Source organism: Antennarius striatus, chromosome 22 (assembly GCF_040054535.1).
Source record: "Antennarius striatus isolate MH-2024 chromosome 22, ASM4005453v1, whole genome shotgun sequence".
Classification (NCBI taxonomy): domain Eukaryota; kingdom Metazoa; phylum Chordata; class Actinopteri; order Lophiiformes; family Antennariidae; genus Antennarius; species Antennarius striatus.
The window spans coordinates 12,701,145-12,720,665 of record NC_090797.1 but is presented as its reverse complement, the minus strand read 5'-3'; the positions used below and the strand labels follow the sequence as shown (position 1 = coordinate 12,720,665).

Here is a 19,521-nt window from a genome sequence, read left to right as displayed (position 1 = left end):
CCGGCCAATCAGTCATCCCTGTCTCAGCAAACATGTCCACATTCATGCTGGTCTGTGAATGTACCGCCCACTGAACACCAGTGTGTGTGTGTGTGTGTGTGTGTGTGTGTGAACCAACCTTCGTCACACCCTGAGGGGTTGTGTGAGTGCTCAGCCAGTTGACTGTTCGTGTGTGTGTGCGCAATATTTTCTAAAATATCTAAATAAATTTGATATCTATCAGTTGCGTGACTTTTTTTTAGTCCCGTTCAGGAATCACAAACATTTAAGGGACTTAAAACCTTTTGAATCCGGTGACCAATCAAAACCAGGCATCAACATCTGGACGCAACGCTGAAGCTAACTAAACATTAGCAGGACAACTGTCAGAAACAACTTCTTCACACAGATCTTTATGCTGCTGGAACTCTTATTTGTCTTTTTAAAGAAGGAAAACAGGACTGAACAAAACTCTGAACAAAAATACTTGAGCGCCCCTAACCCTAAATTGCCAGCGAGAACAGCCGGCAGCAGGAACGTGGGTATTGGGTTTGCGCCGGTCCTCACAGATAGAAGAGGAGGTCATCCAGCTTCATGTTGGGCTCCCTGTGGAGGCTCTGGCCCACCAGGAAGGCCAGCTTGTGGGCGTACTGGCAGGGAGCCGGCACCCGGATCACCCCCTAAAGCACCAGAGGGAACAGGTCAGAACCCCAGACCTCGGTGACCTCTGCTAAGGGGTCAGGTCAGGACCAGGGTTTGTTCTGGTCATGTGATCAAAATCAGTTTACAACAAATGCCACTTCCGACTGATAGAGACTGGTTAGTTTAGCGTGCGTTAGCCTCCACTGACTCACCTGCCAGTTGTAATAGAGGTGACACAGCTTGTATGTGAGGCGCTGCATGTAGTCGGGCTTCAGCCCGCTGGAGTCGTACACCACGTTGTAGTGGGTGGGGGACACGCTCCCCATCCGGACCGCCTGGCTCACGATGTAGAAGTCGTACCTGTGAACCAGGACACGGTTAGCCGCTAGTAGCAGCTACTAGCCTGAGCGGCTGAACGACTTCCCACAGATCTGATGGTTCTGGTCTGGTTCAGTCCAGATTCTGTGACTCTCCCTGGACCTGAATCAAGACATTGAACCTGCCTCCTCCCACAGCACGATTCTAACTCTTGCTAATGACTGAACAGATGCTAAACGCACCACTCTGGACGGGTGACCTCCGTGTCCACGATGGTGCCGGGGGGCGGGTTCATCACCTTTCCGTGCATGTGGTCGAAGAACCTGCTGCTGATGCGCTTTGTCACCACCACCACGCTCAGTTTGGGCCTGCAAAGAGGCGGAGTTAGGTGAGTAAGCGTCACGCTAGGATGGCCCCATTCAACTGTCACCATGGAAACCACACTCACACATAGTCCTGCCCCATGGACCTGATGGACTCCTGGATCTGGGCCACCTCGTGGCTGACCACGCTCCCCAGCTGTCCGTCCCCGACCCCGTCCCGGTACACGATGATGCGCGCCGGCAGACAGCCGTTGTACCTCAGGTAGTCGTCCAGCGCCCCTGGAGCAAACACACGCAGCTGATTGGTCATCTGAGAGGCCCCTCCCACACACGTGTGACTTCAATGCTTGCATCTTTGTGGACTCTGAATGATTTGTAACCACTTGTTTGTCTAGTGTCTTAAATCTGGTTTTTACAGTGTGAACGTTCAAACCGGTTCTAACTCAACGCCACTAGAACCACAGAAGGAAAAGTTTTCACCCCTCAAGGCCATCTTCAGTCCATCCATGATCTCTTGACCTTTGTGCTGAAGCACACACTTGGAGTACCACCTGAAAGACAAATGACAACGTAGCTTAGCATCGAAAGCATGCTACCTGTGTGAGCTAATGCTGATTGACACCAGAACAGGCCGTACCATCATTCCGTTATAACGTTGTCTATAACGTTATGTCCCGTTATAGATCGGTTAAAGGTCCTGATTGAATGCCAGCCCCTGTTCCCGTTCACTAACAGGCTGCAAACACGAGGACTCACCGGCTCATGGTCGAGTTCAGGCTAGCCACCAGAGCGCCGATCGAGCGACTCCCGGCCTGCTTGTCGTGGTAGCAGTCGATGCCGACGATCATCAGGTGTTTGAGCTGCGCAGACGGAAGAAAAACACAAATAGTCTTCACATTCCATGTCTGCCAACCTTGACCTTAACCTCTGACTCCTCCACCACGGTAGGGGCCCCAAGACAAATCGGCCCCGGGTTCATTCGGTGATCAAACTCACAGGGATCTCCACGCTCCACAGCTCTCCTCCCATCTTGCAGGCAATCTGCAGGATGATCTTGGTGGCGACGGTCATCAGACTCCCAGGGCGGCTCAGGGTCCGGCCCACCACACACTGGCTGGGCATGGGGAAGTCCACACACAGGTGCTTCTTGACCATGTCGTACTTGTCCTTCCTGTTGTTGGGGAGGATGACCACCACCTGGCAAACACAAGCTGCCGCTCTCAAACACGTAACCAAGGCGACAACAAAGCGAACAAGCAGCGAGGAGCGCTTTGTTTCCTGCGTTCAGACACGAACCATCTGAGTCTGGGGTTGCACGTTGCGCTGCAGGGATCTGAGGAGGGCATCGTGGGCATCCTGGTACTCCACCCTGGATCAGAAGGAACAAACCAATCAATGTATTGATTCAGCTGTTCAGGATCCACTGGATCACTGATCACACTGCGTCACGTCACGACTCACATCACGGGTTTGTGAAGGCGGATCCCCAGCGGGCCAGACACCCTCAGGAGGGTGGTCAGCAGGTCCTGGGCTACGTTGGCATTTTGACGGGTGTAAAACACAACCCAGTCTTCCAGCGGCACGGGGTTGAGCAGAGGGACCCCCCTCATCTCTCTGGACCAGTCCGCTGCTCTCGGGTCGTAGTCGTACTAGAACACAACGATTTGATAAGAAGCCACGGATCCATTTAGTCAATCATACAAGCAGGAGGATTTCACACCGATCTCTGTCCCTGGAAGATCTTCTCCGCTGGGAGGACTCGACCCGTCAGACTGACCAGCTCCTTATCAAATCTGAGCCCCCACTTCTCCAACTCCACATTAGCCTGAGCGTCCCTGCGAACAGAGCAAGGACTTAAACCCGAGCTGGACATGACACCGCCTGCAGAGGAGCTGACCCGGGACAGCAGAACCCTGATATGTGATGAGGACACGTCTCCTACCGATGCACGTTGTTGACAAATCTGTTGAGGCGTCCCTCCCGCTGCTCTGGGTTCAGCCTGGTGTGGGCGGTCAGGTCCTTCATCACATTGAAGTCTCCTCTCATTTTGTCAGTCAGTCCTGTCAGAAACAAGCGGGTTTCAGGTGAAGTGGAACCCGTACGGAGCCAATCTGTGTCCCACAACCTCTCCATCTGCTGCTCACCTGTTAAGTAGCACAGCTCTGGGATCAGCATGACAGTCGTGGGAGACTGGCTTCCTGGATCACGCCGCTTGATCCTGGTGACCAGCAGCACCTGGGTCAGGTCGGAGACGATGATTCCGTAATTCTGGGAGGAGGAAGCAGACGTGACCGCGAAGAACGCAAATACAGTGTGAGAGCATCCGGTTCTGTTGGGTTCTGTCTCACGTTCTTGTAGTAGTCAATGAAGGACACATCCTTGTCGGCCCGAGTGAAGGTGTTGATGGGGGTGTGATCCCAGGCGATGTCATCAATCCTGTAGGTTTTGTTGTTGTACCTGAATAATTGAGAGAAGAGTGAAAGGTCATGTGATCCGTGGACCTCTACGTGCTGAGGGTAGTGGGGGTGTTAGGTCCTACTTGGTGAGAACAATCAGTCCAATGAGCTCCTTGGTGCAGACGTCTTGGAAGCGGTGGCTTCCACAAGACTGCCTCATGCTGATCATGAAGTCCAGGACGGTCTCGCTACGCAGAACCCGGTGGCTCACGTCGACACACATCATGATGGAGGACTCGTATTGCAGGATGGCGGTGGAGAACCCCGGCCAGATGGTCAGCCTGGAAACGACCGACACACAAGTTTAGACGGAACAACTCACCTGCAGCTTTTCACACAACAACAAGCGTCTATAACACATGTGTCAAACTCAAGGCTCGGGGGCCAAATGTGGCACCGCTGCATCATTTAATGTGGCCCGCAAGAGCATAAAAGGTCAGAGGCCATTTTAACTCTGACAAAAACATTTTGAACAAAGTTAATGTCCTAACTTGTGTTTGATGTCATTTTTCTTTATTTATTCGATAGTTTGATCCTTGATTGATGGAGTTCTGACAAATTTAAAGGATTTATGTGGTAACAGCAACAAGCTCACATTTTTTCTATGCAACTGTAATGTTTGCAACATGAATAAGTAATAAATTCAGTTATTTAACATTAAGGTGTAGTTATTTTACATCTATGTCACATTACATTTAGTTACATCTGGTCCTAGCAGGACAGCTGTTATGCTGATGTGGCCCTCGGTGAAAATGAGTTTCACACCCCTGGTCTATAAGGATGACAGATGTAGCTCCAACACCCGGCACCAAGAAAAACCTTTTTCATCTTCCCTGAGGAAACCATCACGTTCACTCCGCTTCATTCAATCTCCATCCATGGATTCAAACACACAAAGTATCCATTGATCGTTTAAAGACTCCAAAAAAACACTGAGTTTCATGGACAGGATTTATTTGGATTCCGCAACGCAAAAAAAAAACTGATGGTGATGAAGATCGGCCCGCTGCAAGAAAAACAGCATCTCCCCATCCTTCTGCAGAACTACTGCTGCTAGCATGCTAGCTAGCATTAGAAAGGCAGCTGCTGCTTGGGACCAAAATCAGCAGCTTTCAGATTCCACTGACATCACTTCTAAAAATGTAACATGTTGAAAATCTGATTCTCTACGAGTCACCAGGAGCCACCGACATGGAAACATCCGGCTTCAGGCCAGAAACAGAAGAACATACTTGTGCTGTGGGATGTCCAGGGGGTCCCGGGGGTTGTAGTAGTTGCGTCCGATCTGCTACATGTTGAGGATCTTCAGGATCCTGCAGGGATGATTAGAACATATGACATAGGAACGTGCATCACCATGAACCCCCCACCAGTTCCTGAGGACCAGAAAACGCACCTTTTGAAGATGAGGTTGTAAAACTGGATGCACACTGGAGACGATGGGGGGAGTTCAGAAACCAGGGTGATGGTTATCTCAACCTTTTCTCCTTCCCTGGTTTCGCTGCAGACAACCGTCTCCTAAACCCCAGGAAGGAAACCAGCAGAAGATTAAATCTGCTTCTGAAATTATGTTTTCCTGTGACTTTATGAAATTTCATTTCACCTTGTCTCGCAGCTTGTGGGGCAGAACAAGCATCGCTCCATCGAAGGTCCGCGCTGTGCCGAGCAACTCCTCGTGCTGGAAGAGGAGGGCGGCTCTCAGGCGACGGGCCTCCTTCATCGGATTGTAGGTCACGTGGTATTGGTACAGGACCCACTGCGGGCGGGACAGGATGCGGAAGAAGTTTGCGACCAACGGGATTGGCCGCCAGCTCATTCCTGAAGAAGTTCACACACAATAGCAGAGAGAGATTTGCAATCACCTGCACTCGTTACAACGGCTGCGTGTGTAAGGAAAAATGTACATTAACGTGACACACCCGTCTTGGATTCCGCCACATGAGTCATCGTCCGTCTGGTTAAAATCCCAGAATCACTAAAATCCCGGCGGCGTCCTCCTCGTTCTCCCAGCTTCACCTGCTGGAACCCAGCTGAGATCTCGACCACAGCTGACAAACCAAGACTGAGGTTACAAACACGCTGCAGACATGTTTCAGTTGCTGGTCAGTCGAGCTGACCCATCGCTCCGGGTCAACTAGGATAATGAGACGTGACCACACCTTCTGAAGAGAACGGTCCCGGGCCTTTCTGCCGACCTCTACCAACTTGCACTGCTTCCTCATCTCCCCTCGGTGGGGCGGGGCAAGGTGCTGGGGCAGCTTCTCGGGTTTGGCTCTTTAACACAGGAAAAAGTTGGAAATGTGTAACAAAGTTTTTGGAATAAAAGAAGTGCTACTGATCCATTTTCAGTTCATCCGACATGCCCACTGAACTGTAAAATCTTTTATTACCAGCTCAAATGGAAATATTGTTCAACCAGAAATCTTCAATTTTAGTAAAAATATTACCGACGTAACGACTGTTTAATTGTCCTTTAATTTCATTATTAAAAAGAAGTTCATTTAAAATAATGACAGCCTATCGCTATTGGCTTGTGGACCCTAATGAATCGGATCAAAAATATGAATAACTGTACACAAAAAACCTAACAACAATGTCAATTTACTCAGTAAAAGTGGGAGGATCTGGGCCCTGTGTAAACCAATCAGACAGCAGCCTCATGTCACCTGCTGACAAAAGGTGAAATACGTTCAGACTTCTTTTCTCTGAGCCCCTAAACCAGGATAAATGGGGTAACACAACAATCCATTCTGTAAAATAAATGTTTGAATACCTGCACGGTAAGCGTGTGTTGCTCAAGTGAGTATTTTTCATTTCATGTTATATACCGTATTTATTCGAGTATAACGCGCACACGTGTATAATGCGCATCCCTTATTTTCGATTAAAAATCGGTATAAAATTTTTTTTTTTTTCATGGCTCAGCATTGTTAAGTGCCAAACATTGTTAAACACGTGCGTCCATTATAAAAATCATTTATTGACAACGTAAACTATGAACACAATACCGAAATAAAATTAACAATATTTACCTGTATTTAAAATCCTTCAAAGTCCGATTCATCATCAGATACACCAGCAATGCTTACCGGTAACTCACGTTTCAGTGTGGCCGAGGCGAGGAAAGGAAATGAAGAGACAAGGCGTAGCTAATAAAATGCTAATCAATAATCATATATCATATGTCACAGCGGATAATAAGAATTCCCGGAAATGACACCATCCGACAAGGTCTTCTGATGAGGCATTTGATTATTGAATACCATTTCCTTAGATGCGCCTCGCCTCTGCAGGAGTGATGCGCATGAGCCATCATGAATTACCGGTATTTATTTTAGATCGCCCACGCAAATGATTTGGATACTGTTACTAAAAATCGACCATGGACGTTTTGTGGGTCGAGAGATGTGGTTGCATTCAATGTTTTGCGATTGTGGTCAGCGATATCTTCGACAAATAAGTCATTGCGCAAATAATACTGTATACTAATACATCTAAGCGTGTCACCCCAGTCCTCGTTTATAACGCGCACCCAAACTTTGAGTTCTTTTTTAGGTAGAAAATTTTGCGCGTTATACTCGAATAAATACGGTAATTAATTTAAGACCATGTGTTTCTGTAGATTTTCTCCTCTAAATATCTGAAGCGCTAGTTTTCACTACTTACTATTAGATATGAATAAATCTGTTTAATTGCGTGGTTTATTTTATTTAGTATTTACATATCATTCAATGACAATGTGCTCTCGATGTAGGATTTTATTTTGACACGCATTTTATTTTGACACAGCCTGGAAACTGTTTCCTGTTGGTTCGCGCTGCGCTGAGAATAAACCTTTAAATAACACCGGACATTGTCTCAGAAGAGGAGAGTTAAAACAAAAGGTTAAAACCACAGGTCACAGCAACCGGAAGTCCTTACCGATCCCGGGGCCACTGCCTCCTGACCGCGTGCCCGGCCTCGTGCTCTGGCTCGTGCCCGACCAGTCATTTTCCTCAGCTAGCTTCAGAAGGGTTAAAAAAACACATTTCACTATTTTTAGAAATATTACCAACAAATGAAGTAAATACGTGATCAGGAACACTACACCGCCCCTCATCCTCACCAGTACGAAATAAAATCTAAATTAAAGTATCGTTTACTCTCGTTTAATTGGTCTAAACAAGATGGCGACTGTAAATGTAGGGTGTGGCTGTGCAATGCCGCTAGTAGCTAATGAGCCACTATTAGCATTAACATAAATTCAATATGTATACATTACTATAATATAACTCCACACAGAATATCCGACTTTCAAGGTAGGGGTTAGAATTACGATACTTTGCGATAGTCCTTAAACTGAACGAGCTAATTAAAATCAGATAAGGGTAGAATGACAGTGTCCGAATTGGATAGCTGAGAGGGAGTTTTTTACTTCAAATCGAAACATCGCGAACAAAGTAAATTTGCATAAAGGAATCATTATTTATCAAATTTTATGACGACTTTAATATTATGCTTACTTTAAATGTTGACTTCTGCTGGCAGTGAACTCTAGAGGTCACGTACGATGCGTGTCCACAGGTGTTCTGAGTACCACTACGGCAAATTAGTCACGGGCCTCATCACCGAGCGCATTGATACACTTCCTGTATCTCCCGAGACCCTCTAGTCAGCTCAATTCAGGCTGCGTTATGTGTTTGAAGAGCAGGTTGTTCATATTTAACTCAATAAAGAATAACAATTCAGCAGTGATTGAGGAAAAAAGTTTTCCAGAAAAGAGGCAGAACTACTTTTCGGAGCGCAGTGATCCGTGTGCTCGAAGGTAATTTACTATTCAGTCCGCTTTCTTTGCTCTGAGTTCATATGAACGGGTCTGAATGGACGGGGCGCCACCTGCAGGCAGGAGGCTGGAAAAACAGTTCAAAACGTAAAGGAATCAAAAACTGCTCAATTCTGTTGCCTGTGGCAACGCTCAAAGACTGCACAAGTCCAAACCACATGTTCCAATACATTTATAGGAATAAAACCTGTAAAATCTGCCTTATCTGTTTGGGTTGTGGGTTATTCAGTCGGCTTAACAAATTTATTCCCAGGTTGCAGACTGTAATTTCATCTGTGCTGTATGTCGTGCATACATGGTACAATTCAAAATAAAGTTGACTATGTTTTTTCAAATATAAATGGGTCTTCTCTGCTGCAGGCACCCATTGTTTTTCATCATACATAATATTCGGAAAATTTCACGTTAATTTAAGAAATATTGTACATTATTTCATATCATAGCATTAAATATTAATCAATAATGTAGAAAAACAAATCTGCTCTCACGCAATAGGATTTTGTCTATTTTTGTCTAATCTCCACACTTGTTTCTATGTGTGTTACACCTCAACACAAAACCTGCACACCGAACATTAATACAAGCTGACTGGACACTTTTCATGGGTTTAACTTCTCTGAAGGAGTTTAGTGTGAAAATCCTTCCTGACATTTCTAGACTGTAAACAACTCATTGTGTGGAAAATTGTTATTAATAATTTTTTGTTTGTGCTTTAACGCAAATAATAAACGAGATGAAGCTGCTTGATTTCTACTCAGAATTTGAAGGATCTGGTGTTTAATTCTTATTAAAATGAGAGTCAGAGGCTTTTAAAGTCATATTTGTCGGCTTTTTAATATTTATTTCAGATGCGAAAAACAATGAGCCAAAGTTGCACATGAAGCTGTCAGATAGCGTCACAATGTTAAAGTGTTTCCGCAATTTTTATTTTTATTATAATTAATTTTTTTTTAAAACATAATTGCCTGATGTAGTGTTAAGATATATGATCTCATTAATCTTTATTCACATTTATATTATCATATCTCAGCTGCTTTATTTATGTTTTAGTTTTACGACAGTAACAGACTTTACGTTGCCGTTTGTTTGTTTACGTCAGATGGGATACGTGATTTTTTGGCGGGTATTACTCTAAGTGATCTGCAACTAATTGGATGTGTTGTAGCGCTGCTGGGTGTGTGTGTCGCTGCGGCTGAGAAGACTACACAAATAAAAGTTACGGATGTTTAACCCGTGTACCGCCTCATAATTATGGGTGAAGAGGAATATGGAAATCAAAACACAACAGGTTATGGGCCCAGGCTACGAGCAACAGGAGGAAGATGGCAACGATTAGTTTTTGACGGAGACGAAAACAACTACGAGCTGTGGGAAGTGAAGTTTCTGGGACACATGAGACTTGAAGGTTTGAAGGACACAATATTATCCACGGCAGACCCAGACCCAGAGAAGAATGCAGAATGTTACGCAGAGTTAATTCAGTTCCTCGACGATAAAAGCCTGTCATTGGTAATGAGGGAGGCTGCAGATGACGGTCGAAAAGCTCTGAAAATACTGCGGGACCATTACGCCAGCCAGGGTAAGCCCAGAATTATTTCCCTGTACAACGAACTGTGTTCTCTCAAGAAAAAGTCTGGTGAAAGTGTAACAGACTACATTATCAGAGCGGAAAAGGCAGTAACTGCTCTGAGAAACACAAAACAAGTGATCAGTGATGACCTGATGGTCGCTATGGTAATGAGGGGACTTCCAGAGCCTTACAAGCCTTTCGTCATTCACGTAACACAGAGCAGTGAAGACATGACATTTATACAATTTAAAAGTAAACTAAGAAGCTATGAAGAGACAGAGAAGTTTGACAGCACACCAAAATCAGACAACGTAATGAAAGTGGACATGTCGATGGTGACTTGCTATAGATGTGGTAACCGTGGTCATATGGCAAAAGCCTGCCACCAAAAGTCAGAACCCAAATGGTGCAGCTTCCACAGGAGCTCAAGCCACACTGATGAGACATGCAGAAGGAAACTAAAGCTCAAAGATTCAGCAAACCAAACTAGGGAAATCAGAGACGGACATGAGAAAGATGAGCACACCTGTATATTCAAGGTCACTCAAAAGATCCTCCCAGAAAACATCAAAGAAAATGGACTGATGGTGGACTGTGGTGCCACGTCACACATCATTACAGAACAAGACAGATTCACAAGATTTGACGAGTCTTTTGACCCAAGGAGACATTACATGGAGCTTGCGGATGGAACCAGAAGGAACAACGTGGCATTAAAAAGAGGAGACGCAGAAGTGCTCCTTCAGGACGTGGATGGAAAACCTGTTTTGGTGACCTTAAAGAAAGCCTTATACATCCCATCATATCCTCAGGATTTCATCTCCGTGAAGGCAGCCACAACTGATGGAGCAAGTGTGATATTCAAAGAAGGACAGAACAGATTCATCACCAAAGAAGGGACAGTGTGCAGCATAAAAGAGCATGAGAGACTCTACTATATAAGAACGGTAAATAACCAAAAACAGTATCATGACATATTATCTAGGGATAAAGTAAACTTAACTTGTGATGTGAAAACATGGCATGAGATTTTGGGGCACTGCAACGTTAAAGATGTGTTAAAATTACCAGATTTGGTAGAGGGTATGAAGATCACAGGCCAGACAGAAGTGAACTGTAATGTATGCACGGAAGGTAAATTCACCAGGAGCAGGAATAGGCAGGCTGATGCAAAAGCCAGGTCACCTTTAGAGATGGTACATACAGACTTGTCAGGTCCTACTGACCCAGTTGGCCTAGAAGGGCATAAATATGTCATTTCATTCACAGATGATTATTCAGGGGCAGTGTCTGTCTATTTTCTCAAAAACAAGAGTGAAGCTACATTAGCCACCGAGAAGTTTCTTGCTGACAGTGCATTATATGGCAGGGTAAAATTTATCAGGTCAGACAATGGCACTGAATACACTGGAGATGCCTTTCAATCTCTCTTAAGAGAAAAAGGCATAAGACATGAAACATCATCCCCATACTCTCCCCATCAAAATGGGACAGCAGAGAGGCAATGGAGGACTCTTTTTGAAATGGGAAGGTGTTTGCTATTGGAAAAAGGGTTACCAAAGGTTTTATGGCCTTATGCTGTCCAGAGTGCTGCCCATATTCGAAACAGATGTTACAGTGATAGACTCGGAAATACACCATACTTCATGTTAACAGGGAGAAAACCTAATCTCTCAAAAATGTGGGTGTTTGGGGCCAAGTGCTATGCATACAGATATGATAGTAAGAAATTGGATCCCAGGTGTGAGAAAGGAATATTTGTGGGATACAGTAAGAACAGTCCTGCATACCTGGTCTATAATCCACACACAGAAAAAGTATCAAAGCATAGACTAGTAAAATTCATCGAAGAGAGCCGAGCTGAACAACAGACACAAACAGATGATTGTGATCCTGAAGTCCAGGTATATGAAAGCAGGAAACCTACAGATGAGAAGATATTGGAAACCTCACAAAGTGAGAATGAAACAGACAACCGAACACAAAATGAGAATGTAGAAAGTACTAGCATAGATGTCACACAAAATGATAAAGCAGAAGAAAAAGTAACAAATCAAAAGGAGACAAATTCAGACACAAAACCCAGGTATAGCCAAGTCACTCGGTATCCTAGACGAGAAAAAGTTGCTCCAAAATACCTAGATGATTATCAGACAGACCTTAATGATAGTGATGATAGTCACGCAAATGTTGATTATTGTTACAGGGCTGTGAATGGAGTACCTCAGACTTATAGTGAAGCAGTGAAGTCACATGAGGCACCTGGTTGGAAATGTGCCATGAAGGAAGAAATTGACTCACTCAAACAGAACGACACTTTTGAACTGACGACTTTACCCAAAGGGAGAAAAGCAGTAGGAGGAAAATGGGTATATTCCCTAAAAGAAAATGCTGAAAGAGGACAAATATTTAAAGCAAGATATGTAGCTAAGGGTTACAATCAAACAGAGGGCATAGACTATCATGAAACATTCGCACCAACAGCCAGCATGACGTCAGTGCGAGCACTAATGCAGATAGCTGTACAAAACAATTTCATTATCCATCAGATGGATGTTAAGACAGCATACTTACATGCTCCAATAGATGAAGAGATCTACATTGAACAGCCAGAAGGGTTTGAAAAGATGTCTGAGACAGGAGAGAAACTGGTGTGCAGACTAAAGAAATCGCTTTATGGGCTAAAACAATCAGGAAGAAACTGGTATAGACTCCTAAATGACCATTTAGAGCAGGACAACTTTGTGAGGAATCTTTCTGACCACTGTGTATACAGAAAACAAATTGAAGATGATACAATAATCGTAATCATTTGGGTGGATGACTTGATCGTTGCAACAAGCGACAATGATGTACTTGACATATTCAAAAAGACCATGACGTCAAAATTTCACATGAAAGATCTGGGGAGAATATCATACTTTTTAGGCATATATTTTGAGCAAAGGGAGAATGAAATCAAGATGAGTCAGAAAAAGTATATTCTAAAGATGCTTGAAAGATTTGGGATGTCAGAGTGTAAAGCCAGATCTACTCCATGTGAACAAAAATTAGGAAGCATCCCTATAACTGATAAATATGACCAAAATGAATCTGCCAACCCCAGAGAGTATAGAGAGATTGTAGGCAGCCTGATTTATGCCATGACTTGCACCAGACCTGACATTAGTTGGATTGTAAGCAAACTATCCCAAAGTCTGGCAAACCCAGAAATGGAAAACTTTGTGGCTGCAAAACATGTCCTGAGGTATTTGAAAGGCACACACGACTATGAATTGATTTTCAAGAAAAGTGAGGAGGACTTAAGCCTGACAGCTTTCAGTGACTCAGACTGGGCATCATCTGTTGAAGACAGGCGTAGTACTACAGGCTACTGTTTCAGTTTAACCAAACAAGGTCCTGCAATTTCGTGGAAGACAAAGAAACAGCAGACAGTGGCCTTGTCAACATGTGAGGCTGAATATATTGGCCTAGCCACCTCTGCCCAAGAAAACATGCACCTGTCACAATTGCTGAATGGGATGGATGATAGGGTGTACAGTTGTACGGTACTTTATGGAGACAATCAAGGGGCCATCGCGCTCAGTAAAAATCCTGTGAACAGACAGAGATCTAAACATATTGACGTGAAGTATCATTTCATTCGTAAAGTAATCAATGAGGGTAAAATAAGTCTTGTCTACTGCCCGTCAGAGCAGATGACCGCAGACATCCTGACAAAACCCACAACAAAGTTCAAGATGGATAAATTTAAAAAGTGGTTCTTTGGGAATTAAAAAGGGCTGATTATTTTTTGTTTCAATTAAAACGGCTTTGATGATGAGATCAAGAGGGAGTGTTAAGATATATGATCTCATTAATCTTTATTCACATTTATATTATCATATCTCAGCTGCTTTATTTATGTTTTAGTTTTACGACAGTAACAGACTTTACGTTGCCGTTTGTTTGTTTACGTCAGATGGGATACGTGATTTTTTGGCGGGTATTACTCTAAGTGATCTGCAACTAATTGGATGTGTTGTAGCGCTGCTGGGTGTGTGTGTCGCTGCGGCTGAGAAGACTACACAAATAAAAGTTACGGATGTTTAACCCGTGTACCGCCTCATAATTATGGGTGAAGAGGAATATGGAAATCAAAACACAACATGTAGTATTAAATATTTCCTCATAGTCCTTCGATTCTGGTCTGAATTATGAGATTATTTTTTTAATTCGGACCCAGCGGGTCCCAAACCGGTTCGTTTTCCGGACAACGGCTGAGTCCATAACGCTGCTGCAGCCGGTGACGTCACAAAGACCCTAACTTCAAAGCCAAACCGCCTCAGGTATCAACACCTGTGTAACGTTACTGAGACAGACCCTCACAGTTACACTACAGTCAGCACCGAGATCCGAGCAGCACTCAACTTGTTTCTGTCATCGATCTGCAGCCATGAAAGGTAAATCCACCAACATTTAATTCCACCCGTGGAAAACTGTTATTCAGTGTTTAATCAAGAAAAAATAGAAACACACGGAGAAAATTCACGTTTGTGGTTCATCATATCAGAGGTGACTTCAGGGATTTGAATCATTATCAAAAAATTATATTTTTATATTAGACAATATTAGAGATCTAATAACCTGCTGTAATCACAGGAACTGTCTTCAGTTCATTTTCTGTACCAAAGGAAAAAGGGTTATATTGGGGGTTTTTTTTAACTGTTTTGTATTTTATTTTATTTTAATTTTTTTTTAAAAATAAATAAGATAAAGCTGATGAGCCATATATTGAGCAGCAGTATATTTCATGTCAAAAGGAGTACTACAAATGCAGTATTTGCTCTGAGGATGTTGATAGAGAAGTACAGAGAAGTCCACAATGACTACGATGTTTGCAGATGACATTGTGATCTGCAGTGAGAGCAGGGAACAGGTGGAGGAGAAGTAAATAATAATACTATTAATATAATACGATGTTTATGTTAAATAATATTTCAAAACTTAGTTAATAAACAAGTGATTTAGTTCATAACATAGTACAAAAACTAGGTAGTTTAGAACCTCATTTGTTCAAAACCTAATGGGTTAGTTAGTAAGTTAGTTATTTAGTTAGTTAGTCAGTTAATTGAGAAACTGGTTAGTTAAAATCCTAGTTAGTTGTTTAGTTTGACACCTTAGTTATTTTGTTCAAAAACTAGTTTAAACCTAGCTTGTCAGTTTAAAACCTAGTTAATAATTATAATAATTTAACAGTGTAAACATAAACAATTGAATAAACTTAAATAATAATTAAATAATAACATCATTAACATAAATAACATAAATAACATGAATGCACTGTTTATTTTAAATAATAATTCATAACTTTGTGAGTTAGTTCAAAATCTAGTTTCAGGACACCGATGTTCAGATCTTGGACAGGGAAGATAAATGGTTTGAGAGAGGAGTGAAAGAGGCCATCTCTGAACGGGGGGGGGGGTCTGCGACATCACCTTTCTCCCATTTATAATCATGTCCTTTCAAAACTCCCAAAAAGATTGTCTCAACAGATTGACCCAGGTGATGGGTCTCATGCTCATGACCCTCATTAGCATACAAAGGTGTAAGTCACATCTCAGTGACCCCCTCTGACACCCCCACCAACAATCGTTGAGGAACCAGATGGGTTTCAATGACGGTCGTTGGAATGTGAATATCACTGACCACACCCCCCAGGGTTAATAATGTGGGACATGATCAGCCACCCTCTGAACTGAAGAAGTCTCTTGGATGAGAGACGAAACGTCTTCAAGAACTTTCTTAACGTCCAGTGGATCGACTCATGACCTGGATGACTGAGAACCTACACAGACCGTTTAAAACCTAGTTAGTTAGTTAGTTAGTTAGTTAGTTAGTTAGTTCAAAAACTAATTCGTTTAAAGCCTATTAGTTAGTTTCTATTTAGTTGTCTTTGTAGTCTGTGCCTGTATATTAATAATATATATATATGATATAATAGTAATGACATTTCTACAATGTCTCTGACAGTTTTTAAGCGTTTTTGGAGATTCACAGCTGACTACAGACTTCAGCCTCAGCCTCTTCATCAGTGGAAGACCTCTGATGACCTCAGAGACCCCACAAAGATTCAGGGGGCTGAACAACAGACGGGTTTATTTTCAAGTAAGTCTCTGGAAATTTAATCCACTACTGTCTATAACAGGAGCATCACAGCTTATGTGAAGTTTTGCAAACAGGACAATGAAAAGTTTGTCTTCCTTTCTAACATGAAGTAGAAGTAGCTCAGAATTCCACTTCAGTACAATACATAAGACAAACCTGCTGTCAGCTTCAACCAGTAGTTATAAAATTAAATTTCTAATAGTATACTTATAATATATTTAATTTCTATTTAAATATTTAGTTGCTGCTTTCCTGTGGTTTAACGTAATTTAAAAGCTTTAAATTACATAGTAGAATAGTAACATTGTAATCAGGTAGTGAAGGTACTAACTCAGTGTTTTCTGATGCCAATGACAGGACTAAGAACGTTCCTGAGGAAGAAAATCCATACCAGGAGACGTGGGTCTCAATCTCAGTCCATGGAGACACAGGAGCCGGACAAGAAAATCAGTCCAGTGAAGAAGAAGAAGAAGAATCAGTTTGAGGATAAATATTGCCAACTGTACCGACTCGGTGATGGAGGCCATGGATCTGTGTACGTGGGTTACAGGAAAAAAGATTTTCTCCGCGTAGCGATCAAGCACATTCCCCAGACCCTTGTTTTCCGTGAAGACGACGACAGGAGCAAGATGCCTCTTGAAGTGCTTGTCATGATGAAGATGAGTCAACAAGCAGGAGGATCGGTTGGCCAGTCAGCATCCATTTCCCTCCTGGACCACTACGACCTGGAGGAGGAGCTCATCATCGTCATGGAATGTCCATTTCCAGCGGTTGACCTCTTGAATTACAGGAAGTCCAGAGGAGGTACTTTGGAGGAAGAGGAGGCCAGACTCTTCTTCAAGCAGCTGGTGGAAGCTGTCAGAGAACTTGATGCCAACAAGATTTTCCATGCAGACATCAAAATGGAAAATATCTTGGTTGACATCAGCAGCGGTGTTCCACGTTTGAGGATAATTGACTTTGGTCTAAGCATGTTTATCAACGACGGGGACACAATCGAAGATATATTTCCTGGAGCTCCGTGCTATGACCCACCAGAGTGGTACTGGAGTTCAGTGTACAGCAGTAGGCCTGTTACTGTGTGGCAGATGGGAGTGGTTCTCCATGACATGCTGCACAGAGACTTTAATACAACGTTTTTCTTGGAGAATGGCCTCCGTATCAGTCAGGAGTTGTCTCCAAACTGCCAAAACGTGTTGCGTCTGTGTCTGGCTGAGGACCCTCAGCAGCGTCCCACTCTGGAGCAGCTCCTGAGTCATTCCTGGCTGGAATGAACCATAAGTCAACCCCCTGCTGGCCCATCGTCCCTGAGGGAAACTGAATCACTGCCTGTATAATATTTTTTCTTGTATATAACATGTATTGTGAATGCATTTGTTTCGTAAACCATTGTCAATAAACTTGTGTGATTACTTTTAAGTCATTTCATATCAGAGTTCATGTTTTACATCAGCACAAATCCGACATGAGAGATATTAAAGGCTGATTCTGTAATTAACAAAATAACAAAGCAGGTTATTATTTGTCAATGTTAAATAATGCCAGTCAGAAGGTCGGACAGCTGAGCACTTTTGGAGTCCCGAATTTCTTTTTACTCGTAAAACACACAATGGGTGTACAAATTCAGGCACAACACAAAGAGGTTGTACTCAGTCACTTGATTTTAATGTGTTTCATGTGGTTCGGGCATAATATGAAGTACATGTTGTTTTGCCACTGTGTTCATTATGGAGCAAATAGCTACTGTTTGTAAAATTATTATGAGCAAAAATGTAAAATAATTGATTGCGTACACGTGACTGTTACTTTTGAAAAAGTTCTAACTTGAGGTTTAATGTCTCCCTACTGTGACCTGTAGAGGGAAGTAACGTCATGAAATTCCACACAATGAATGGCAAAACTCAGGTTTTCAACCATTGAGATAGATCTGAGAAGATTGGCGTCTTTCTTAACACTGGAAAAAAAATACTACTACTACTACTACTACTACTACTACTAATAATAATAATAAAAACAGAAACAACAACAACAACAACAATAATAATAATGATAATAATAATAATAATTATATTAATAATAATAATAATAATAATAAGGAGTAATACAATAATAATAATATAATAATACAGTAGCAGGCCTGTTACTGTGTGGCAGATGGGAGTGGTTCTCTATAACATGCTGCACCAACACTTTTTGAAGAGCCTCTGCATCAGTCAGAAGTTGTCTCCAAACTGCCAAAACGTGTTGCGTCTGTGTCTGGCTGAGGACCCTCAGCAGCGTCCCACTCTGGAGCAGCTCCTGAGTCATTCCTGGCTGGAATGAACCATAAGTCAACCCCCTGCTGGCCCATCGTCCCTGAGCGAAACTGAATCAGTGCCTGTATCTTTTCTTGTATATAACATGTGTATTTGTTTAGTAAATCTTTTGTCAATAAATTTGTGTGATAATTTTGTGTCCGAGTTCATGTTTTATATCAGCACAAATACTACATGAGGGATGTTAAAAGCTGATTCAGTAATTTTGGTTGCATGTCATAAAATGATTCGAACAAAGTAGGTTATCATGTCACTCATGAATAATGGGAGAATGAAATCAGGAAGCACACGAACACAAATACAGCCCACCGTAATGATGGAACTGAAGTGGCTTTTCACTCTGATATAAACCACATGGACCCTGACAGTAAAGGAAAACGTTCCCAGGTGTTGAAAAGTGAAAATGTGTAACTAGCATCACTGCCCACTAGATGGCGCTTCAAGCTAAATCTGAACAGAAAGGTTTAAACTGGTGAAGTATCTGCGCCCTAGATGAGGGAGTTTATTACTTGAAGTAAAAAAATATTTCCAATCCTTTCTAACTTTCTAACAGGGACAAAGCGAAAGGTTTTTTTTTGTGTTGGCTATGCCAGTCAGAGAAGGTACTCTGATCAGATCTCACCTGTAGATGGAGGCCCCGCCTCCGCGATTCATGTCAAATTAAGTTGAATAAAAACAAACCTTTTGGAGGCCACGCCCAGCAGCAAACTGTCGCCATGGAGATGCACAAAAACAATTGCGTGTAAAATGACATAAATCCTCGAGTGGTGAGACTGACTCGTATTTCAAGCTCGAGTCATTTTTTCTGGTCTCCGTCTCCAGTCACTGAGGACAGAAGTTCTGCTCGCTGTGAAGATCCAGAAAGTTCTGCAGACGGTCAGTTTAAAACGACTGTGGTCCGGACACAGGTTCCACCTGAGAACAGGGTCCATGAAGGTTCCACGGTTTC

The 19,521-nt window shown here is 42.9% G+C and overlaps 1 protein-coding gene and 1 pseudogene across 1 annotated transcript; one reads left to right on the top strand and one right to left on the bottom strand.

The window, feature by feature from the left end:
* Window positions 1-520: 520 nt before the first annotated feature.
* LOC137589189 (piwi-like protein 1) lies at window positions 521-19,299 on the bottom strand (annotated as a pseudogene).
* Window positions 16,677-17,531, top strand: LOC137589662 (serine/threonine-protein kinase pim-3-like). Its single transcript, XM_068307524.1, has one exon. The coding sequence runs from the start codon at window positions 16,677-16,679 to the stop codon at window positions 17,529-17,531; it is 855 nt and encodes a 284-aa protein (XP_068163625.1).
* Window positions 19,300-19,521: the final 222 nt, after the last annotated feature.